We start from the raw sequence: 24,682 nt of genomic DNA, 5'->3' as shown, positions 1-24,682 counted from the left end.
CCACAGCACAAGTTGGCCGCTAATCCAGCGCCAATGCCCAGATTGGCCACCGGTCCAGCGCCACAGTACAGGATGGCCGCCAGCCCAGCGCCAATGCCCAAATTGGCCACCGGTTCAGCGCCACAGTACAAGATGGCCGCCAGCCCAGCACCACAGTACAAGAGGGCCGCCTGTCCAGAGTCATGGCCCAAGATGGCTGCTTGCCCAGCGCCGTTGCACAGGATGAGAGTCTCAGTTGACCCTCCGGAGTCTAGTCAGGTTCCAGTTGACCCTCCGGAGTCGAGTCAGGTTCCAGTTGACCCTCCGGAGTCGAGTCAGGTTCCAGTTGACCCTCCGGAGTCGAGTCAGGTGCCAGTTGACCCTCCGGAGTCGAGTCAGGTGCCAGTTGACCCTCCGGAGTCGAGTCAGGTGCCAGTTGACCCTCCGGAGTCGAGTCAGGTGCCAGTTGACCCTCCGGAGTCGAGTCAGGTGCCAGTTGACCCTCCGGAGACGAGTCAGGTGCCAATTGACCCTCCGGAATCGAGTCAGGTGCCAGTGAACTCTCCAGAGTCGAGTCAGGTGCCAGTGAACTCTCCAGAGTCGAGTCAGGTGCCAGTGAACTCTCCAGAGTCAGGGCTAGTCACCGCTGATCCTCCAGAGTCAGGGCTAGTCACCGCTGATCCTCCAGAGTCAGGGCTAGTCACCGCTGATCCTCCAGAGTCAGGGCTAGTCACCGCTGATCCTCCAGAGTCAGGGCTAGTCACCGCTGATCCTCCAGAGTCAGGGCTAGTCACCGCTGATCCTCCAGAGTCAGGGCTAGTCACCGCTGATCCTCCAGAGTCAGGGCTAGTCACCGCTGATCCTCCTGAGTCAGGGCTAGTCACCACAGATCCTCCAGAGACTAGGCTGGTCACCGTTGACCTTTCAGAGTCAAGTCAAGTCACCGGTGATCTTCAAGGACTGAGTCAAGTCACCGGTGGTCTTCAAGGACTGAGTCAAGTCACCGGTGGTCTTCAAGGACTGAGTCAAGTCACCGGTGGTCTTCAAGGACTGAGTCAAGTCACCGGTGGTCTTCAAGGACTGAGGCAAGTCACCATTGATCTTCATGAGCAAATGCAAGTCACCAATGATCTTCATGAGCAGTGTCAGGCCAGCACCAATCTTCTGGAGTCCAGTAAGGACACCAGGGGATTACCAGAGTTTTGTTGTCCCATTGATCCAGCCGCACGGAGGTCTGCTCCGCCTTGGGGGGCTCTGGTCCTGACCACATGGCTGTGGTGGTCTTCTGCTCCGCCCTGGGGGGCGCTTGCCCTGACTACACGGTTGTGGTGGTCTTCCGCTCCGCCCTGGGGGACTCTGGCGTCGACCACGAGGACGTGGTGGTCCTCTGCTCCGCCCTGGGGGGCTTCTGCTCTGACCACACGGACATGGTGGTCTTCTGCTCCGCCCTGGGGGGCGCTTGCCCTGACTACACGGTTGTGGTGGTCTTCCGCTCCGCCCTGGAGGGCTCTGGCCTTGACCACAAGGGTGTGGTGGTCTTCTGCTCCGCCCTGGGGGGCTTCATGTTGTTTTTTTCCTTTGGTTTTTGTGTTAACGTCTGTCCCTGTTCCTTTCTGTTAGTCTGGCCCTCCGTCCCTCCCCCTGAACCTCCTCCTGTCCTCCTCCCTCCTGGTCTTTCTGTGTTGTGTTTACATTCTAGTGCCTGTTCCCCATGTTTTTCTTTTCTGGCCCTCCGTCCCTCCCCCTGAGCCTCCACCTGTCCGCCTCCCTCCTGGTCTCTGTTTTGTGTCTGTCGTGGAGCGTCTGGGAGCCGCTCCGTAGAGGGGGGGTACTGTCACAGTGTCTGGGTTGTGTCCCTGGGTTTCCACTAGATGTCCCCCTTTCTCACAGTGTCTGTCACCTTATCACTTCCTGTTCCCTTATTTGGTCACCTTCCTCCTTGTTAGTATTGATTGTTCCCCACCTGTCTCCTGTTCCCTCATTATCCTTCTGTGTATTTATACCCGGTCTGTCTGAGTCTGTGTGACGGAGTCCTTGTTTAATGTCCTATAGTTATTCATGTCCGTCGCTTCTTGCCTTGCTTTGCCTTGTCTTCGTGTCTTGTTTATGTTTGATATTCTGGTTTTGACCCTGCCTGGACTGTTTACCCCTTTGGATTACCCTTTAATAAATGACTTACCTGCAATTGGTTCTATCTCCGTGCCTCATTGGATCCCTGCCGTGACAATATTAAAATAGAAAACTGTTATTTTATATTGCAATAATATTGCACAAAATAAAAAATAAAAAATTCCCCTGTGATTTTTATCAAATAAAGGCAGTCTTAAAACTTTAAAAGGCTTTTAAAAAACAAACCTTTGAACAACACTTTAAGACATAAGTATTATGTGGATTAACGTGTAATTTTACATTTTAAATTGAAGCAATTTACTAATGCTATAGATAGGCCTACATACTGAACATGTATTTTATTTGAAATCATTATTATACAGTACTTCACCAATAGCCAATATGAGATCAGAAGAGACTGGAGGCGACGGAGTATCGTCTGGCGGCAGAGCGGCAGAGCTGCCCCCTCCCACTGGGAGGGAGGACCGAGACCGAGCCGCTCTGGAGCTGCTCTGCCGCTGTGCTCCGCTCGACTCGACTCACTACTGGAGCTCTCAAAACACGCGCGTGCAGACCGAAGCCGACGCTCAGTTTATCGAGTTTATCGAGAAAACAGCTTATGAAAGACTCGAGCGCGAGAAGAAGCGGTCAAGAGTGCTCACACTTACAGCGAAGTGTTTTTATCGACTAAAAGAGTTGACTAAAGGTGACTTTGAGCTCGTTGTTGTTGTAGAAGTGTCTGGACTGGACAGAGTGAACCAGCGACTGATCCTGGACTCGCTGTTATGGCAGCAAGCTCCATCGAAAACGAATACTTTACACTAAGTTAATGGTAAGTATTAAGAGAGAATTAGTGCTGATGCGAAATAATATTACGATATTGTGAAAACAAGTTTATTTTTTGTTACTTTGGGTTTGCATTGCCTGTTGTAGCGCTAATGTTTGATAGATGTGATACTTCACCGATTTATGGTTTCATTTTCTAGTTAGCTCACACAAAAATACTAATTAAGGGTTTCTGCGATAATACAATACTTGTTATATTGTAGAGTAGTAATAGAGTGCAATAGGCTTTCTGTCTATTTATGTTTTTGTTTTTTATAACACATACACCAACTTACCTCTTATATTTTGGCGGACTCCGGGGGTTACCATGGTGATTTTCTTTTCGTAAGGGTCTCTGCAGATTGAATTAAAATATGCCAAATTTATATCAACTCTACAAACTGCACAGTTCACAGTGTTCTGTTAGATGTGCTTTTAACTTAAACTAGCAGCAATTACAGTTTGGTTTATGGTTGTATGGTGTAATGAAGAAATATGATATCATTGTTTGTTTATTTTGGCACACATGTGATGTCTGTGTTTATTCACCTTTTGCATGCACTGACGGGGTTGTGTTGTAAACCTCTGGTAACCTAAAGAATACAGTTCTAAACCCCAGAAGAGTTGATCCGTCACCACTGCATCCTTGATCAACCTCAGGTTACTCCAGCACTGAACCTAAAGTGTTCAGAAATGTCTGTTCAGCACACCGTGGCCTATAATACTTGCAGAAAGCCATCTATTAGCCTCCCCATTCATCTCATTGGAGGTCACTCACTGTCAAACGCAGCCCCAGAACTATGCAACTCTCACCCGTCGTCTTTGCTCGGTTCCTGATCTCACACTCTTAAAAATAAACGTGCTAAAAAGGAGCTTTGCAGCAGTTGCATAGAATAAGTATTTCTGTGCCACAGTCGGGAGAAGTTATCTGAAGAACATTTTAAGAATCATTTGTGCATTTGAAAAGTTCAAGGGACGTTAAAGGTTCTTTATGGAACCAGTACAGAACCTTTATTTGTCACTAAAAGCCAAGAGACTGATCATTCTGAAGCTGCAAGAAAATACCATAATTTCAGCACTAACTAAAGACTGTCCTGAGCTGTGGAGCCTTTCAAAAATATCAGTCGCTGGCAGATCATTTCTAATAGAAGAACAAAATATTTGTAATTGGGATTTACATCTATCAGTAGTGGCTAACTGGATTACACCAACCAGCCAAATCTTGAACCCTTGGGTTAGGATTATTGGTGGTCATGATGGTTGATCAGCTAGTTGTCTAGCAGCAGTCAATTAGTGAGGGCGACTAGTTGAGATTTTATTTCAAACCTTTGTGCTTTAATTTGCATGCTGACAGCATTCTTTTGATTAGCTGAAGAGAAGAGAGAAGTTGCATCTTATTAAGTGGATCTGATTTTAAAGCAGTACATCTACAGCCAACTACACGTTTAGATGGACATTTCTGGCACCTGCATATTTCCAGCCAGTTTTTAAAGAACGTGTCAAGTTAAACATTGTCCAACTTTGAAAAACGGCCATGTATTGATCTCAGAGTAGGTTTTTCCTTTTAACCCGTTTCATGTTAATGTTCTCTAGGAAGCGCATCTTCGTAGGGGATCGGGTTAATCATAAACCTGACTAATTATTACAGAGTTTAGTAAAGACTGATAATGTGTTCAAGTCATGTCGAAAAGATTGTATAACAGTGAAATGCACACGAATGCAATTATGATGGAAATTCTGGATTGTCTTTGAACCCAGAAAAAAATGGATGGCTGGATGCAGCTTCTTGTACATTTGGTAAATTTGTTGATATGTAACATTTGTTTATTCATTTACAATAAACGTTGCATGTACAAAATATGATAGCGTTGTACGATCACACTAGAAATAATGGTTCCATTTACAACATCTTCAGAAGCTGAGTAAAAACACAAAGCAAAAACACTTAATGCACAGTTTTTTCAATCATCACTTTGTAGCAGAATTGAAAAATCTTGCTGTTTTTGTAGAGTAGCTACATTGTCATCTTGCTTCGAGCAACATGTTTTGAATACATTTGACGTCGTAATTACAACTTCCAAACTCCTAAATACAAACTTCCCAGAAGTACTTGAGAAAACCATGATTAGCGACTAACCCATTGCTTATTTTTTTGCATCCCTGGAATTAAATGGATGGTTTGTAAACATTGTCTAACCATTATTCCTGTTTCTGAGTTATTTTCATCAGTCAAAGCAGTTCAGTCCAACTTCACGTTCCCCTGTCATGCTCCTCCTCTTTTCTTTTTCAAACTGTGGATTTCCTTACAATAAAGAGCATCTGTAAACTCATTCATAAAGTTCAATCAAACTTTAAAAACATCATAAGAGCCCTCCACCCTGGCTCAAAAACTCACACGTTGCATAAAGACTACTGGCCCTGAGGGAAACAAAAGAGGACGTGATTACAGCTATTGAGAGTGACAGCTTTGCTTACTCCCTCAGAGTTTTTTGGGTGTGTAGAGAAAGCAAGACTGTTCAGAATTATATAATGGAGGAGTGATTATGCAACGACCGTGTGCTGCTCGTTTAATGCTCATGCTGTGACAGAGACACAGGGCAGCCTGACCACTGAATATGGAGTTGCCATGTGCTGCGCTGCATATGGTTATTGTTGTTTTTCTTTTCTACGCCTTTACAGACCACACTGAAGCCTGTGATTTCTTTTTTTTTTTGGTTTGACAGCATGTATGTTTGAGATGGCATGCCATCTAAACTTTTTTTAGTTAACATGTTTCTTTTGGCTTGTTAAAATGTTATTTGAGACTTAGAATACTAGCATCAGCAGTTTTTTAAATAGTAAAGGCAATTACTACTACTACTACAGCTGCTCATATTTGGGGTTAGGCATGCAAACGCAGATACGAATGCTTGACCAACACATTATAAATGTGCAGTGGCATACTTTAAGGCAACATTTTACTGTTGTAGTTACCAACAGTTTTTGTGGAAATCATACTGTGACGAGTGGGGCGGGGCCGAGGGACATGGGAGCGAGGCCGGGGGAGTGATTGGAGATGAACTACACCTGTTCGTCCCACCGGTCTCGAGGCCCATGGAGGAGATGGAAGGATATAAAACTGGAGCGACGACAGTGAAGGACGAGAGAGGACCAGGCCTGGGCTTTTAGTTGTGTTTTGGTTTTTATTTTATGCGCACCAGTCGTCTGTGAGGGGCTGGTGCGCTGTTTTGTGTTTATTTTGTTATTAAAATGTTTTTGATTGTCCGCCGGTTCCCGCCTCCTTCTTCCGGATGAATATGAAGGTTTTATCATTACAGTGGTGCCGAAACCCGGGAGAAGGAGGGACGCGCTGCTGAAGATCCCTCGCCGCTGTGGTGAATCCGCGGTGCCATCGAGCTGGCGAGGAGTGTGCCGCCATGGATGCTCGAGGCGGTGGACTGGAGCGAGTTGCCGGGGACGGGCGAGCTCGCTGCCGACCGCCCACGATAGGGAGGGACGGCTGCCATCCGTGAGGGAGCGGAGGAGTCGGCGCCGTTCGCCAGGGGGCCGGAGCCTGCTGCCTCCGTGAAGGTATCCGGAGGAGCAGGGAACGGGGGACTCCTGCCGGCTGCCCAAAACCGGAGGAGCCGTCGCCGTCCACCGGGCGGCGGAGGAGTGTCGTGCCGTCCGCCGAGGGCCGTCCAGTGCCACCGCCAGGCACCGCGGAGGAGATCACCCAGCTGGTGGAGGGCCGAGCAGCGGTGCGTCTGGGAACCGGAATTTTTTTTTTTTTTTTTTTCCTCTCTCCCCTCTCTCGTCTCTGTCGCTCCTCCTTCCATCTCCTTTTCTCTCGCCTCGCCTGTCCTACCCCCAGGTTCCCGCAGGTCCCCGGGAGCGGCCCCCCCGGAGGGAGGGGGGGGGGGGGAGTAGAGCGCAGTCTCGGGAGTACCCCCCGGCCTGCGAGGGGCGATGGGGGTATGTGACGAGTGGGGCGGGGCCGAGGGACATGGGAGCGAGGCCGGGGGAGTGATTGGAGATGAACTACACCTGTTCGTCCCACCGGTCTCGAGGCCCATGGAGGAGATGGAAGGATATAAAACTGGAGCGACGACAGTGAAGGACGAGAGAGGACCAGGCCTGGGCTTTTAGTTGTGTTTTGGTTTTTATTTTATGCGCACCAGTCGTCTGTGAGGGGCTGGTGCGCTGTTTTGTGTTTATTTTGTTATTAAAATGTTTTTGATTGTCCGCCGGTTCCCGCCTCCTTCTTCCGGATGAATATGAAGGTTTTATCATTACACATACCTTGTTCTGTCGGATCTTACTAACATTTTTCAATTGCTTTATGGCGAAAATCTTCTATTTTAAGAGACTTTTATTGACTTATTGAAACGCAGTAATGCGGGTCTACCAAGGCATTTCTTTTTCTATTTTTTCCCCTTTGATAGGTTGTACTACCCTGACATTCTGTGCCCTAAAAAAATCTAAATGAATTGAATAAGCGTCATGTCACTGACACAAAGATTAGACATATATGGTGGTTACATTTATCTTAAAGGTGTAGTTCACCTAAAAATGATAATAATAAAAATAAGTGTTTTTGTCCATGCAATTAATCCAGTGTTGTTTTGAACCCCACTGACTTGGGCCAAACAGTTCAAAATACAGTACCGTTCAATAGTTTGGGTTTCAGTAATATGTTTTATTGTGTCACATGATCCTTCAGAAATGATTCTTCTTTGCTTATTTGCTGCCCTAGGAACTTTTTGTTTTGTTTTGTTTTTTTAGCATTATTGAAAAATGGTTGTGCTGCTATTTTTATTTTGGAAATGGTGCTACATTTTAGGATTCTTTAAATGAAAATAAAGATTTTCTTTTTTAAATAGATTTCTTATAGTCTTAATATGTTTTTATAAGACTTGTCTTTTATAAGACATTTAAAGACATTATTTGTTGTACTTCCAAGCTGAATAAAAATAATGAATTCCTTTAAAAAACTTTTGAACAGTACCATATCTTTTTTGTGTGTTCCACAGATGACATGTGGATGGCTAAATGATAACAGAATTTACAGCATTGGGTGAAATATCCCTTTAAGCATGAATAATCCACCTGTAACCTTTCCTTGAGAAGGAATTGTTTGAAAGGTGAAAAGAGTCTTTATTTGATCACAAAAGGCTTGCTGTCAGAGCTTCATAGTGGGCTTCTGTTCTCAGCATTACTTTCTCCCTCTTGCTGCTTTGCTCATACACTGTACTTGGCTGATGTATTAACAGTACTTTATTTCTTGCCCACTGCTTTTTCAGGTTTTGGTCTGCTTGTGCCACTCCGGTCTTCTCAGCTTTCTAAACCACAGCATCAGCAGGGCCTCTGCTTTCCCAGAAACTGAGCTCCACGCGACCAAAACTGACTTTGTTACCCTGAAAAGACTCTGGAAACTTAACAGCGAAACACCGGAAGGCAATTTATAAGGCGAAATAGATTTTCCATTTCTCTGGCCTTCCGTGTCCATTACCAAACGGAGAGCTGAAGTCTGTTGAATTTGATGACGTAATTGTTGGAGAAGCACAGATTTCTGGTTGATTGTGGTTCCCTCAGACGTCTGGCTGTCACCTACCCCGACTGTAGCACTACTGAAAGAGAGGATTCTGGGATAGGTTCATGCCGCGGTTGCGCCACTGTATGGGGGTGTAAGGGAGGAGCAGGACTCTTGTGGGACGCTGGTGGAGTTCTGGCTGGTGGAGATCATGGGAAAAGAGCAGGACCTTCTGCAAGCGGTCAAGAATGGAGATCTAGCTACTACGCAGAAACTGCTGGCCAAGGTCAAAGCCAGCAAAAGCAGTGAGTAACAATACATTACCTCTCTGTCCTATCACTGCATTTGACATCATGTGTATCCATGAAGATCTTTGCTTTTGCAGGCCATCATTGGCAATTGTTCTACCACCTTGGTGCTAAAGGGTCCTCTGTGTGAACAAGTTAGAACTGAAGATCCTGTTATTTATATACCCATGACTAGAGCTGGGTGATGTCCCTAAAACAATTCTCAGTATGCATGTATTTCTCTTAAATGATATACATTGGTGCTCGTGGCTGTATAGGTTCAGCGTATCTTTCCACATTTTCTCCATGAGTCGTGAGGGACATTCTGCAAGATGGATTTTAAGAAATAGCTCACACATTAATCTGAAATTTGTCATGATTTATTCACCGTAAAGTCATTCTAAACCTGTATGACTTTCTTCTTCCATAAAACACAAAAGAAGATATTTAGTAGTATGTTCATGCTGCTCTTTATTTCATACCGTAAAAGTTAATGGTGTTCAGCAGCATTAAAGATCCACAAATGACCAGAAAAGCAATATAAACGTAGTCCATATTGCTTGTACACTATATTCCACGTTTTCTTGAGCAATACAATAGCTTCAACTGAGGAACAGACTTAAATATTTAGACTACTGTGTGCTAAAATTTTCCTGTTTTGCTCCACGGAAGAAATAAGTTCATGCTCGTTTGGAATAATGGTAAGTCAATGAGGCCTTTGGGTTAACTTTCCCTTTAAATATGGGTAAGCCTGTTAATTGATTGTTCAAAGCATGATCAGATGACCAGATTAGCCACAATATTTAATTAACAAACATGCAATGCATGGCGATATGAAGAACTTCGAATTCTGTGGAAATCTGTGGCAGTTTCTGCAGAATTGTTGCAGAATTCATGCAGACATATTCAATACAAATAAAGTCATTAGAAACTTTGATCAACCACATTGCCATTATTTACTTACACAGAGCCAGTTTACTTTTCATTTCATTGGCTGATGATAAGAGCTTATTTCAGAAGGTCAAAGTTCAGAACTGCTTGTCTGCTCAACGGTGATCAATGGCGACTGTTGTTTTGGTTAAGCTATCTCTGTGCACTTTAGCTTTCTAATGGTCTAACATGAATGAAGTGCTTGGAGGACCCCACTGAGGCCTGTTTTCCCAGTCCCACCAGTTAGTCTTTGCTGAAAGTGTTTTGTTTCTCCAGGTTTGTGATCTCTTTAAGAGCAGTGTCCTGAACTGGGTCCTGATAACATAAACAGACTCTGTGTTTACGTTGTGTTTTTCTCTCTTTATGGCAGTACATTGAGAGTAAGCTGTAGGCATGCAACTCCAGAATGAAGACCCCATGTTTTCTGTGATGTGGTGCGGTGGGAGTCTGGAGAGGCTAAAAGATGCTCTGCCCCAATAAGACCTCCCAAACTGCCAGGCGTCTTTTCTCTGTCCGAGTCTGCTGTGATAACATATAAAGACAGTTGTAAAAGCAATATGCCTCTAAAAGCTGTATATTACAGTGGTTTTAAGTGTTGTTATGCACAATGTTATTATACAGAGTGGCGTATTGTTTTTTTAAATGTAAAAAAAGTTCAGCGATAGTTAAAATTGAATTGAATAATATACAGTACTGTTAAAAAGTTTGGGGTCAGCAAGTCCCCCCCCCCCCTTTTTTTTTGAAAGCAATTCATATTTTAATTCAGCAAGAACATAACGTTTATAATGTTTCAACATATGTCTACTTTAAATAAATGTTTTTTTATAACTATCTATTCATCAAAGAATCCTAAAGAAATCTATCAGGGTTTCCTTTAAAATTTTAAGCAGATAAACTGTTTTCAACAAGAAAAACAAGAAATGTTTCTTCAGCGTCAAATCAGCATATTAGAATGACTTCTGAAGAATCATATGACACTTGATGCTGATAATTCAGCTTTGATCACATGAATAAATTACATTTGAACATATATATTCAAATAGAAATGGGTTATTTTAAAGTGTAGTAATGTTAGCAACATTATCATTTTTACTGTGTTATTGATCACATGAATGTATCTTTATTGAGCATGAGAGACTTTAAATATACATACCAACCACAAACCTTTCAATGTAGTGTATGTTATAATTATAATAATATAGGATTTAAATTGAATGTAATATTAAATAAATAGTAATCTAAAAGTTGAATTAACTTATTTACTGCACTTATTTACCTTTTTATCTATAGGCTACATCATTGAGACAGTTGTGTTGGCAGAAAAAACTCTCAGGCTAATTGTGTACCTTCACACCTGGAACAACCTTATTCCCTAAATATACTTTGCACCTTGCAGGTGACCTTTTCACATGTTCGGGAAGGTGCTTGTAATTATCCACTAGAACACAGGGGACTTTGTCTTTTGAAGTTTGTGTCCTCTTGTTGGGCAGGTGTCTGTAGTTATCTCAGATTGGCTGTGTCCAATCTTGCATCTTGAATGAACATCACAGTGTTTTTTATTTTCTCTACACATCCTGAACTTGCCATTTGAACACCTGGTCACCAAGTCTTCTTCCTTGGGCTTTTGTTTGTGCTTAAGCTTCAGGGTTTGATTTCCAAGGCCGGCGAGAGTTCAGTTTGATAACCCAGCACCACCTCAGCTATTCTTTACCCAAGTGTGTGTAAACATGCACAGATAACGCAGCCACATCAAGAGAGGACGAGGTCGTGACTCGATCTTGTGTATAACCTCTTCTTTTGTCTTTTCAGACCAGAATCAACTCCTGGCCTATTGTGTGAGTGGCACGCAGGCTGAGTAATTGCGCCATAATGTCATCTTTAGTGCGCTAAGGATCATAAACGCTTTCATACAGTCATTAACACGCGGTGGGCTTTTGTGGCCCTCATGCTTTAGGCTGCAGGAGACCCAGCCAGCTGACTAGCCTACCCAGCATGCCTCCGCCCCACGTCCCTGCCGCATTGTCTCAGTCCCTGAGGGCCTGCGCCGCAGTCTGTCAGATTACCCACGATCCTTTGTTCGCACTCGCAGCTTTACTAATTCATCACCTTGTGCTTGGTACACGTGCTCATCAAGGCTTGTCAACAAAAACAACACCCTCTATTGCATCCAAGCATCCGTTGCTCTGCTCCCCTTGACATCTGCCAGCGCAGGTTTGCTTTCTCCCCAGACTCTCATAAATCACGATGAAGACCCAGATGGTGGTCATACAGATTATAGGCTATAGAGAGACCCCGGCACATGGGCACTTCTTATCATGTGCTGTTCTTATCATGACCTAATTTAGGCTACGTTTACACGACAATGATGTAGTCAAAAACGGAAAAGTTTTCCCATGTGCTTTTAATAAGTTTCATGTATACATGATAACGTTTTCAAAATAATTCGCGATTACACATTTCCGCGTAAACAGCCCAAAACTCTGTATTGGGTATGCCAGGTCAGTAGTTGGCGCAGTCACCTTGTTAGTGAACAGTACCTGTAGAGAAGTGACGATTATTTGATGCATCACCACTGTTGGTTGTAATATTTTTGAAGTCAATCCACACTTTGCTGAAGAAGCTTTAACAAACTCTTGAGCAGCAACAACAGTGCCATCTAATCTACCATTGTTGTGTATGTTTGTTCGCACTTGCCTTTAAAATCGACACGTACTGCGCATGTCTACATACCTAACACGTACTAAACACGCACATGACGTCACCGTTTTCAAAGATTTCCGTTCTGGATGTTTACATGGAAACAATATTGGTGGTGTTTTCAAAAACTTGCACTTTGAAACCCGTTTTCAAAAATATGCGTTTTCAGTCCCAAAAACGCAGTTGTGTAAACGAACAAAATACATAAAAATACATAAAAAGTTTCCAGTCTTTGGCTGAAAACATTGTCATGTTAACAGCCCCTTAGATCTACGTGTTTATATCTAGTAAAAGGCTGTGGAAAGTTCTCCTGGTGAGTCAGGAGCACATCCGATATACGCCTACTGCTGACTGTGGATTTTGCTGGATGGATTTTTTTTGCTCCCTGACCTTTTTCCTTTCCACCGTTTCAGTGACAGATGGAGGTTTGATGTTGGTAGGATTGTACAGTAATTTGTTTGTGTGTGGGATAATGCTTTGTGTTAAATCTGTGGTGTAATCCTCTGTTATTTCAGATTGTATCCCAGATGTTTGATCCTTTAAGTCCTGTTGTTTTTAGTGCTGGGATGTTTGTTGGCATATATGCTGTTCAAGGGAACTAGATGCAACAAAATGAAGCGACAAACAATAAAGTTTTTTTTTATTATTGTTGTAGCCTGCTGTGACTGACAGGCTGCTTCAACTGCAATGTCTCCACCCAGAGTGAAATTTCATCCAAAATCCTGTTGTACGTGCAGAATTTCCTCTGTCAGTGTAGAAAAAATGTGTCACATCCAGTTAGTCCACAGTTTATGTACATTGCTGTTCAAAAGTGGGTTCAGTAAGATTTAAAAAAAAAAAAAAAAAAAAAAGGAAATTTGCAGTATATAAAAGCAGTATATTTTAATGATTTCTGAGGGATCATGTGACACTGAAGACTGGTCTATGTATGGTGAAGTAATGATGCTAAAATTTCAGCTTTGCATCAGATTTTACATTTTACAATATATTCACATAGAAAACTGTTAGTTTAATAAAAAATAAATAAAATCCCATATTTACTGTATTTTTAATCAAATGAATTCAGCTTTAAATTTTTTTTTACAAAGTCTTATGTTCACACTATATTTTAAGGTCCAAGTTCTCACCATTAACAAACCATTAACTACAACTTTTAACTCGATAAACTCCTGATTTGCTGTTTATTAATAGTTAGTAAAGTAGTTGTTAAGTTTAGGTATAGGGTAGGATTAGTGATGTAGAATATGGTCATGAATAATATGTGCTTTATATGTACTACTAAACAGCCAATATGATAATAAAAGTCATGCTAGTTAATAGTGAGAATTGGTCCCCATCCACTTTATTCCTCATGTAAAAATGGGCATGGCCATTTGTCAATTTTATGGGTTTTGCTTCGGGTCTCATTTGCTTCCAACAATTTTTAGCTGAACAAAACTGCTCAAAAGTAGTGAAAATTGGTGTCTTCCCATATTATTTTAGTGTATTATCTTACTTATGAACACAATGGTTTGTAATGCAAACAGTTTTACCATTTACTGCATGTTGTTATTCTTCTCGTTATTTCCCATAAAATCTTACCCATAGGCTTACTTCCACGTTTAGGAATAAGGTGGATACTAAAATGTTACCAGTTTTACAGATCCCAAACTTTTGAACAGTTGTGTGTGCAATAGATCAGTTGGTCCCAACCCTGGTCCTGGAGGCACCCCAACACTGCACATTTTGCATTCTTTCTCATTCTGTCTCCTTTCTCTGACACACCAATTTCAGGTCTTGGAGTCTCTACAAATGAGCCGATGAGCTGAATCAGGTGTGTTTGATTAAGGACACATTCAAAACTTGCAGTGTTGGGGTGCTTCCAGGACCAGGATTGGGAAGCACTTCATTAGATTAAACACTGTGCTAAAATTGTTTATGGCGACATAAATACACTTTGAAATGAATTACACCGGCTCAGCAATATGAATAACAATAATCAACAATTGTGTCAATGCATAAACAACAGCAAAAGTATAATTTACAGTCCTTATAGTTTGAGAGTTAGGTTTCTGAATGTTTCTTTAACTTCTTTGGTTTTGTGCTCTTGGCACTCCACACAAAACACATTGTAGTCAACACAAAGCATGTTTATCCTCGTTCCAGAGAATGAACTGAGATGTAGTGCCATTGTGATGTATTTAATTCAATGGATTAACCAAAAATATCTATTATCTTAGGGTTATTCAATATAACCAATTGTCTTTTTAATTTCCTCATAGTTTTTATTACAGAATAAGATCTTGGTCATACCACCCACTGCTAACCTCCAGCACCTTGCATTCAGGGTGCAGACAATTCATCAAGCTCCCCATCAGTGTTTAATACTCATTTCAATGAATGTGGTTTTCATCATTTCTACCAGATGGGGTGCACGTTTGTGTGTCTCAAAGAGTCGGTGGTGGATTCTCAGTTTGTAATGACGGTGCTCTACATCAGAGTCACAGATGATTTCATTTGATCCTCTGAAAGAGCCACTGTAGTGGTTTTTCATTCATTAGTTAGTGGTTTAACTGCATGTTTATGAGATGCTCCTTAATATCAAACATCCCCCACCACGACTAATGGCAGCAGGGGAAACTAATGAGATTTTCTCATTTTGGTAGGGGGCCACATATTGAAGGGGACGTGTTAAAACCTCTTGTGACAGACTGTGAAATTCAGTCTCTGTACGGCAGTTGTCTGTCGAGTCTGCCACTTGCCTGTTAAATTCTTAATTGGCTCGCTAAAGAGAAACATCTTGAGAGCATGTCAGGTGCTGTTCAGAAGAAGAGAAATATCCCTATGTGATGGTCTAAAAAAAATAGTGACCCTGTTGTGACCTCCACATGAAACGTTTCATATCACATTCTGAGAACAGTAAATCAGCATTCAAGCTAAAAATGTGCATGGCTGAAATCTTCCTGTTTGTGTGTATTTGACCCACACACTGTTTATTTTCTGTTGGGTCTTATCGCCTTATCCTGCATTTGTTGTGTCCATCAGAGTCTTTGGCGTGTCACAGATAAGCTTTGAGATTTCTGCAATTATTTTCTGCCTCTGAATGAGTATACAAACGTTATCTATCTGACACAGATGACTTGTACTCGGAAGAGTACTGCAGTCATGCCTGAGGCCAGAATAATGCTGAATAAATCAGAGAACAGTGTGTGCCTCAATCTCTACTCTGGTGTAGATTTGACAAACAGCTTGTCTGTTTTTTTTTTTTTTCTGGCTGTATTTAGGAATGGAAAGTTACTAAAAGTGCACACAGCTCTGAAGTAAGATCCCAGCAGAGCTCCGTAAAACTGCAGTCAATTAATGCCTGAGTTAATGTGTGAATTCTCCACGTTTCTTTTCCACACAGGAATGCAGGAGCAGAATCTGGTAGTTAGTGTAGAAAGAGGGTCAATATTACCTCAGAACACTGTATGCAGTGACTTATGAGCCGCAGCTGCTTTGAGCTGGAGCTTAATAGTATTTCACAGATATTTCTCTGGCATTCCCACTTCTCTGAGCGTGCCAACCATTGTCCAGGCTGCGACATAATACCCCAAACTTTGAATGAGAGGGAAAAAATGCACAAGAATAGGAGAGATGATGTCAGTTAGAGGGAATGTACGCCCCACAGCGCTCTCTGTTTCCTCTAATGGCGTTTGAATTAATGCGTTCAACAGGTACTGCAAGACTTTCTGTGTTGAGACAGCCTTGGAGCTGTAGAGGATGGGGCTGTGAACTTAACAACACAATACTAGTGCACTGTGCAGCATGTTCTAGTAGAGACCAGTATGTTTTATCATTGACAGATGTCGGTACAATTAACTGTAATGTGATGCAGCAATGGCAATGTCATGATTGGAGAATAACTACAAAAATCAACATTAGTAATTGAGCTATCTGTTTTGTTATTCTGAAGTTTGTCCTTGAATTTGATTGGTTGAGACTGAGAGTTCCCAGAGTTCTGATGTAATATTCCAACAGCACTGAGACTTTTCACAATAGTTGATGGCAAGCAGTGAGCTTTATGACACCTACTGGTCTTTAAGAGTGAGTCATTGAATCATTGACTCAACCTATTCATTCAGTGTTTAGGCCACGCTAATACTCAAACAACACCCGTCTTGTGATTTTGTTTGATTTTTGCGACAGTAGCTGTTTTCAAAAGCTTTTCCTGGTGAGTAGGTTTCTTGCATGACATTATATTATATAACATACATCTTTTTGTAACATTGTATTTATAGCTTTACAGGGGAGTGAACTGAAGTAACTTAAAAGCATTGAGAAAGTATTCGTTGCATTAAATATATATATTTTTTTAATGACCATTTAACATAGTTTTTCTAGTGATACACAAAATCACATTCTAATATTTACTTTATACTATACTTTATAAAATATAAAATTTGGTTAAATGCTGCTCATTATAAATTCCAACTGTCTAGTGATGCTTAGTATAAAATTATATTTTGAAATGCTATTTAATTCCTCTTATTCTAATATAGTATCCTTTTATTCAGAAAAGGACCCCTCCTTCAAACAAGCTCTGTAAGTTTGGCCTGAAATCCTAAAAAGGTTTATTTGAATTTCAAAACCCCTCTAGCATAGAGCTGACCTCAAAGCTAATAGATGTGGACTTAAAGCCACAAAACACTAATTTTGTTTTTATGGGCTCTTTAAAGTGTCTTATTCCGGAGAAATGGAAATGCTCCAGCTCTTTTTAAATGGTGATGAAAGGACTTGAGCCAAAGCACAGATAGAACAGGAGAACAACTCTAGGCATCGCTGGTGCTGTTAATCTGTCACCTTATCTCCTGCAGCGCCTGCGTATCTCAAACGATACGGTCAATCACATGCCAGCGGCACGTGATCTCAGTGGAATAGAGTGGGAGTGGATTCTGGGGAAACCGATGAAAGTTTGGGTTAGGAGGAAAAAGGCTTTACTGAACAAAGCATGGGGTGTGAATTTCCTTTTCGTCCTGAGAACAAAATGTGTAGCATGTTCCTGTGTGTGTGTGTGTGTGTGTGTGGTGTTGAATAAGTACTTCTTTTGGCCAGAAAAAAAAGTATTATAGAAGTATTTTAACCCAAAATAAATCAAAAGAAAGAAGAAAAAAAGTTATTTCTTGTGTTACTGTAATACAATGTTTTTTTTTTTAAATAATACACATTAATACATTAAATGAAGTTTAAATGTAAATATGTACATTATAAACACAGTATCTTTATAATCATTTTAATAGATTTTTTTGTTGCAGTAAATAGAAACAAGAATTTCAACTTTGCTGAAAATGTGCTTATTTGTCATGAAAATGTCAAAATAGTAGCCAAAACTCTGATAAATGGAAGTTTTCTGAGTTGAAATCATGATAAGCTATCATCAGTACACCCTAGTTGAAGACACCTTAGCCCCAGGTTACTCTTGGAGGAATAAACCAGTAATAAGTATACTGTTAGTCAAGCTTAATGACTACTGGCAAGACATGCTTATAAACCACCTCCACATCATCATGTACCACACTGTCAGCAGTTCTTGGTCTCTTCCTACATCTGTGTGGTCACCTGAGCTGAAATGACAGAATGATTGTTCTGCAGAGTCAACAGTCCGTTAATGCTGGATTGAGAGAAGTAACACACAAACAGGCCTGCTGTAGTTTTACTCATGCTCAACATTGGAGCTTTGACTATTTGCCTTTTACATGTGTATCACTCACACCCACATTAAGAGCACGGATCATTTGCATGTTACATAGCCTCTGCCATCATCTTGCTTTGCATTGCACCCTATTAACACTCAATATGGTTTCAAAACCTAAAGCAGTGGCTGTAAGTGAAGTTTCAAAACGATAACTGCGTTGTTAACTTTTGGCAGAAATCTGAGGGACTGCATTGCACATCTTTTGAAATACCACAGTTCTTGACATAAGCTCAATGAAGCTTCAGCCAATTGAAGATAAATCATTTCACTTTAATGCTTTATTTAGAAACTGATTCTAGATCAGTTGTTTTCTGTATACAAATGCAATACATGTTGCAGATTCAAGATGAGTTGCTTAATTTGGATTGCTATTTTAAGGTTATTCTCACATGCCACCACCGCAATATTCCTTAGTGTATGTGCTGGTTGTAGTGGAAAAAACCCATGGCTGAAACAGATGTTTCCCTCTTGTTGAATAATCTTTCCCTCTCCTGTTGTTGTTCTTAAAACATAATAGGAAGCGGTGGGAGGAAATTACCACTTGTTTTAATCCTAGTTGAAATGCATTCCCCTAGTGGGCACTGGCACAACCTTGCCCCAATGACCTGGATCGTGGTTTGTGCCATTACAAATATTAATGAAAGCAAAGTTCAGCCCTTCTAAAATTCTGTATTCAACATTCTTATGCAAGGCGTTTGTTTGGAAAAGCAGCTGTGACGTTTTCGTGTAATTTAAAATGACAGCCTCTTATTTTTCTCCGTTTTGACATGCTGCACTTTAAAGCTATAGTTTGTTTTATTACTAGCTTCATAACCTGTTTGCACTTTACTCATCAAATTGTAGTTTTTGAGCTCTTGCACACATATAATTAAAGCGACCTCTTGTCATGAAGCAGTTGAGAAGTTTTTCCTCATTTGGAATGGCAAGAAAATTTCCTTTACTCAGTGCTATTTTCTCGTCAAATGTAATGGGTCTACTCTTCTGAAACGTGCAAAAACACTTCATCCGCAGCCCCAGACAAAATCTGTGAACTATTTTCCACATTTTCCATGCTGATTTTTGCGGAAAATCTGCCTAATGGATTTATCAATGGAACACTGTGTAAAAAGAACTTACAGCGGTTTAAGTCATTCATTTTTTAAATGTAATTGCTATTTTTTGGGTGATGCACCAATCCTGTACTTGGATTAAAGGGATAAAGGTTTACCCAAAAATGAAATGTTGTTCCAAACCAATAAAACTTGAAGTCATGTTCAAAACACACATGAAGATATTTTTTAATTCATCTAAAAATCAATTCCAACAAATCTTTCCTCAGAAAGTTCATTAAGACTTTTTAAAAGTAATCCATATGAATTAAACAATTTAATCCATGGCTTCTGAAAAGACAATCACTTCATATACTGGACAGGTTGAGTTAAGTCTTTCATTCACATATGAACATAAGTGTACATAGATAGAGAACATCAAATATGGTAAACAAAAGCTTCAAAATGCATTGTTTGACGTGCAAGAACCAATATGGTTTGTTCTCACATGCTACTGTATGCGAACATGTTTTTTTCTGCATGTCAAGTAAGTACAGTTACGATGCTGTTGACCACATTAAATGGGGTTTGGAATGATGGGAGGGTGAGTAATTGATGACAGAATATTCATTTATGGGTGCATTATCCCTTTTAGGGCAGTCAAGATATTAGACTTTTCATATCATAGTTATTGTGGCCATAAGAAATCACAATGTTGATATATTGTGATATCTATAGAAACCTTGGGGGGAAAGATATCAGTCAAATAATTTTTAACTTTTTCACCCAACAAACATAAGGATACTGATAAATGCAGGGCACAAGACTCTAGCTTTCTCCGTCTTCTTTGAAGTTCCTATGAAATAACATGAGAGAAAATACTATCAAGTTCTGTACAATACTGTACAATACTGTACAATAAGATGACATTTGTTAACATTAATGTATTAACTAACATGAATGAACAATGAACAATACATGTATTACACAATTTATTGATCTTCATTAATGTACACAAAAATATAATCATTCATTGTTCATGTAAGTTCACAGTGCATTAATGTTTACAAACACAACTTGCGATTTTAATAATGCATAAGTAAATGCTGAAATTAACATGATCTAAGATTAATAAATGCTGTGGAAATATTGTTCACAATCATTTATGTTATATATGTTAACTAATGTAATTAACTGATGTTAACTAATGAACCTTATTGAAGAATGAGCGCAGGCATTAAGTGCATGGCACTGCGACCAACTTAAAGGGTTAGTTCGCCCAATTTGCAAAATTATGTCATTAATAACTCACCCTCATGTTGTTCCAAACCCGTAAGACCTCCGTTTATCTTCGGAACACATATTAAGATATTTTAGATTTAGTCCGAGAGCTCTCAGTCCCTCCATTGAAGCTGTGTGTACGGTCTACTGTCCATGTCCAGAAAGGTAAGAAAAACATCATCAAAGTAGTCCATGTGACATCAGAGGGTCAGTTAGAATTTTTTGAAGCATCGAAAATACATTTTGGTCCAAAACTAGCAAAAACTACGACTTTATTCAGCATTGTCTTCTCTTCTGTGTCTGTTGTGAGAGAGTTCAAAACAAAGCAGTTTGTGATATCCGGTTCGTGAACGAATCATTCGATGTAACCGGATCTTTTTGAAACAGTTCACCAAATCGAACTGAATAGTTTTAAACGGTTCGCGTCTCCAATACGCATTAATCCACAAATGACTTAAGCTGTTAACTTTTTTAATGTGACTGACACTTCCTCTGAGTTCAAACAAACCAATATCCCGGAGTAATTCATTTACTCAAACAGTACACTGACTGAACTGAAGAGAGAACTGAAGATGAACACCGAGCTGAGCCAGATAATGACTCATTCACGAGACAAACTGCAGTGTTTTGAACTCTCTCACAACAGACACAGAAGAGAAGACAATGCTGAATAAAGTCGTAGTTTTTGCTAGTTTTGGACCAAAATGTATTTTCGATGCTTCAAAAAATTCTAACTGACCCTCTGATGTCACATGGACTACTTTGATGATGTTTTTCTTACCTTTCTGGACATGGATAGTATACCGTACACACAGCTTCATTGGAGGGACTGAGAGCTCTCGGACTAAATCTAAAATATCTTAAACTGTGTTCCAAAAATAAACTGAGGTCTCACGGGTTTGGAACAACATGAGGGTGAGTTATTAATGACATAATTTAGCAAATTGGGCGAACTAACCCTTTAACATTTTCAGAGTTTAATGTAGCAATGTGGTCGCTCATTTTTCAAGATTAGTTTTAATCGTGTAACTGTTAATAGATTTGAACAAAGAAATAAAGTGCTACTACGCACAGGCCATATTTATTGCAAATAACATGGTCAATGGTACTTATTAAAATAATCACCCTTTACTCAGAAAACTGCTGTTAACAGGTTATTGTAACGTTTCCCATTCTATGACTAGTAGAAACTCCTCAGAGTAGCTGTGTGCACTGCGTATTCTTCTTGTGTGACAGGTTTCAGTATTTACATGTGGTGTTATCATAAGACCACTGTTTATTTTAAATATTGCGGTTATCGCTAATACCGGTATATCGTCACACACTAAATGAACACAATATCGATAATTGTTGCTTTGAATATCACTTTCCATCAATATCGCGACACCCCTAATCCCTTTATTTGATGAAAATAGACTGTAATCTGCATGTGCTCCATGCTGTTCTGTTCTCTACTACACATACTCAAGAATATTGTGTACACTCAATAACGTGCTCTGAGTCTGAACAGGCTTTATTGGTTATTTGCATAATCAAATTAGAGAATATATTTTAACACAAACACAAGGGGTGTGGAATGTTTAGAACTTTGTGAATGACAGCCATTCTAATTTTTGACAAATCAGCTTTCAGCATGCACAAAGACAGCATGCACAAAGACAGAGGACCTGCCCATCAGTGAATGTATGGTTGTTTAACCAGAAAAAAAAAAGTTTTGCTCTGCTGTGAGTCTCGGGGCCACCTCTCTGCTCTCCCCCGGCGGCTGGCCCTGCAGCTGCCAGACCCCGTCATTTGGCACGGAGATGAAAGCATGTCTCATGTTTGCTCTGTCCTCTGTGACACAGCCTGACCGCAGCACAGTCACAGATGTGACCATTAACTGAACCGCTGGCCCTGTGACGGCACGACTCCGCTGACACGACAGACACCCGGAGCTGGGAAATCTGTCATACGGACAGTTCGCACACCAGCGGACTTCCATTACTGATATATTAGCATGGGATTGGCTTCTTCCATTTCCAGAGATCATTTGTTATCAGACTTTAAAGGGAAACCAGGATTGGTTTCTTCAGGACATAAAAACATAGAATGTGTTTGGTTTGGATATGCATAGGCTTCCAGAGGCCTCAGATCCAGGCCTTGGCAGCAACAGTCAGCCACAATCTCTCTGTAGAGTGGCAGCACTCTTTGAAATGTTTTGTGACTTGCTGCCATTTCAAAAATGCAGCCTTGTGTTTAAAGTGAAGGCGTGGCAGAATGCGAATTCTGTTACTTTCCTCTTTGCATTCAGGACTTGATCTCAAGTATGGCTTTTGGTGAAATTGGATGCTACAGCTGTGCATTTGATCTTACACAGAAGGGCCGAAGATTGAAAACAAATTGAATCATCGTAAATTACATTGGCATTTGCACTAAAGAAGTTTGCAATAATGTGAATGGCTTCATTGAGAAGTCAATGATTATGCGGGACTTTGAGGACGCTGCTGGAACACAGTGCTTTTTCACTTGTTCAGTTTCAGAGAATGATCAGATGTTGAACTTTTACATTGTGTCGAAAAAGGCCAACGGTCATTTGATTTGTTTGTTTTGGCATTGGTTTGCCAGCATGGACTGAGTTTGAACGCTCTTCCACAAAACCATTGGAAGTTGTTGTTTCCTAAGCTTAGGCCTTTGGTGTTAAATCTAATCTTGTGCTTAACCTTTGCCCTCTGACCACTGAGATCATATCCATCATAAATTTACTGACCATTATAGGGATGTCACAGCCCTGTACTGATCTTCTCTTCTGCAGTGAATGAAATGACCCTAATCCTTCAAGACTTATGACATGCAAAATGAAAGCCAAGATGAAAGTTTGCTCTTTCGATGACAGTGACGGTAAAATCATCAGCTCAAATTGAACCCTATTAAGTTCCAAAACGTAATGAAATATGCTTTATTTTGTTTTATTGTAATTGTTCTTAAAATATCAAGAGTTTTTTTTTTGCTTTTGCAGCAGATCCATCCGTGTTGCATATATCCAGATCCATAAAGACCCGAATATGTCTTAAACATCTATTAAGTATACATATTATTCGGGGAGGCAAGAGAAACAATGCCTCCTGCTGTAGGTTTAACCACTGCTCGACAGTGACATTTTAGAAAAGTTGCAAGTTTTAGCAAGTGATTTATGCTTTTTAATATCATGTTTCGTAATATTTGTGTTGTTTTATTTTTCTACTGTGGGTTATTTCCTCATACATTTTTTGAGAAGGCGCTGCCTCCCTTGTCCCCTCAGAGGAAACGCTCCTTAAACTAACCAATGGTAAGTAGTAGCCCCTAGTGTGAACTTTCTGTCCCAGTTTAAATAAGAACTTCAGACTTTTTTGACTCTTTTCAAAGTACTCTGATGCATTTGCTCTGTCGTGTGTTTGAGTTGGCTGCACGTGTGACCACATGCTCCTCTGGGCCCATCTGAAACGATTATTTATTTACACGCTGTGATGCTTAACCCCGAGCAGGCAAGGGCATCCCAAACCTCAGCAGCGGGGAAGGGTGAACTCTGTACGCATCCTGCCTCTCTTTAAACTCAATTCGAATCTATCTTCTGTACCTCTCTCAATAATACGCTGAGCCCTCTTGATTCTTCCCAGACGTCACTGTTGACATTCCCAAGACTCCAGATTCAAGAAAAACAAGCCCTTGCCTCATAAAAAAAAAAAAAACATCTTAGTGTCCAAATTTTTTTTTTTTTTTTTTGGTACATTACAGAATAGTGCTAAATAGATGGTGGTTTAGAAAAAGTGTCATCTAGGGGTGACCAAAACAATGAGTTTAGGATTACGTTAGTGTTACAGGAAACACTGGAACTAACAAACAAACAGCTGCTTATCAGATCTGGCAAAAATAAAGTGTAGACACAAGTTTTCCTGACTGTAACCATTGGCGACTAGGTTTTAAATTATGGTTGCATATATTTGTTTTTGTCGCATTTGCAATCATTTTAGTTGCAGTCTGGAGGTTTGATTATAACTGCAATGCTTATGACCTACAATACTGGAAAGACAGATATTACACAGATGAAGACCTGCTTTATCTTCCATGTAGGACCTGTCTTCCCTGTTATCAGGGCTTCATCAGGGGTCTTGAGAACAGGCCGACATGAGTCTCTGCATTCCAGTGTGGAGAGCTTTAAGTGTGTAAAAGGTCTGCCATCTCTCCTAAACAATAATCACTGTGAGCTGGGTCAGTTTTTCACCTTTATCTCTGTTCACAGGCGTATTTTTGCCTGTTTTGCTTCAGTAATCATCTCATGGGAACTGCTGGGGTTAGTGTGTAGTAA

The 24,682-nt window shown here is 40.7% G+C and overlaps 1 protein-coding gene across 6 annotated transcripts in view; it reads left to right on the top strand.

The window, feature by feature from the left end:
• The first annotated feature begins 2,634 nt into the window (after positions 1-2,634).
• The window catches only part of LOC132141063 (caskin-2-like), a 57,743-nt gene continuing 35,695 nt past the window's right edge, over positions 2,635-24,682 (top strand). For 5 of the 6 annotated variants that reach the window (XM_059550288.1, XM_059550277.1, XM_059550268.1 and 2 more), the window contains exons 1-2: positions 2,635-2,920; positions 8,196-8,730. In XM_059550288.1, coding sequence (XP_059406271.1) covers positions 8,637-8,730 — 94 coding nt within the window. In that variant the 5' untranslated portion in view covers positions 2,635-2,920; positions 8,196-8,636. Of the gene's footprint in view, positions 2,921-7,944; positions 8,037-8,195; positions 8,731-24,682 lie in introns of those variants that run through there. The other variant, XM_059550249.1, reaches the window with a different exon arrangement.

This window comes from Carassius carassius, chromosome 1 (genome assembly GCF_963082965.1).
Source record: "Carassius carassius chromosome 1, fCarCar2.1, whole genome shotgun sequence".
Taxonomy (NCBI): Eukaryota; Metazoa; Chordata; class Actinopteri; order Cypriniformes; family Cyprinidae; genus Carassius; species Carassius carassius.
Note: the sequence above shows the minus strand (reverse complement) of the source record. Positions and strands in the feature narration are given on the sequence as shown.